Source organism: Nestor notabilis, unplaced genomic scaffold, assembly GCF_000696875.1.
Source record: "Nestor notabilis isolate BGI_N333 unplaced genomic scaffold, ASM69687v1 scaffold8790, whole genome shotgun sequence".
Lineage (NCBI taxonomy): Eukaryota > Metazoa > Chordata > Aves > Psittaciformes > Psittacidae > Nestor > Nestor notabilis.
Window position 1 is genome coordinate 186,092 of NW_009912494.1, and position 432 is coordinate 186,523.

Consider the following 432-nt stretch of genomic DNA (forward strand, 5'->3'; position numbering starts at 1 on the left):
TGATGGGGGCTCTGGCCAAGGGCAGCCCGGGCCCTTCTCACTGTGAGGAGTGGGTGAGGATCCCCCAGTGCTGGCTCTGGGGCCACCCAGCACGTGTAACCCTCCTGTGCCAAAGCCCATTGGCGTGAGCTCCTCACTGGAGCCATCTGCTTCCTCGGCCCTGAGCATCCTTCTGCCCCATCCCCTCTGTCCCCCCTGCCTTGCTCACCACCTGCCTTCCCCCCACAGCCACCCCATGGAGAGCCCCCAATAAGATCGACCTGTACGACGTGCGCAGGCGGCCCTGGTAAGGGGGTACAGGTGGGAAGGGGGGGACCCTTCACTGGCCCTTCCTGACCAGGAGCAGCCAGCTCCCTCTCCTTTTCATTTCACACATGGTTGGCATTGGCAAATGGACACCCTAACACAGGCAGGGGGGGGAGACCTCACCCC

The 432-nt window shown here is 63.9% G+C and overlaps 1 protein-coding gene across 1 annotated transcript in view; it reads left to right on the forward strand.

Moving 5' to 3' along the window:
- Window positions 1-432, forward strand: part of CACNA2D2 (calcium channel, voltage-dependent, alpha 2/delta subunit 2) — a gene marked incomplete at its 3' end in the record, with an annotated part of 173,142 nt that overhangs the window by 162,851 nt on the left and 9,859 nt on the right. The window contains 1 exon segment of the mRNA XM_010019736.1: window positions 229-286. Within this exon segment, the coding sequence (XP_010018038.1) occupies window positions 229-286 (58 nt within the window).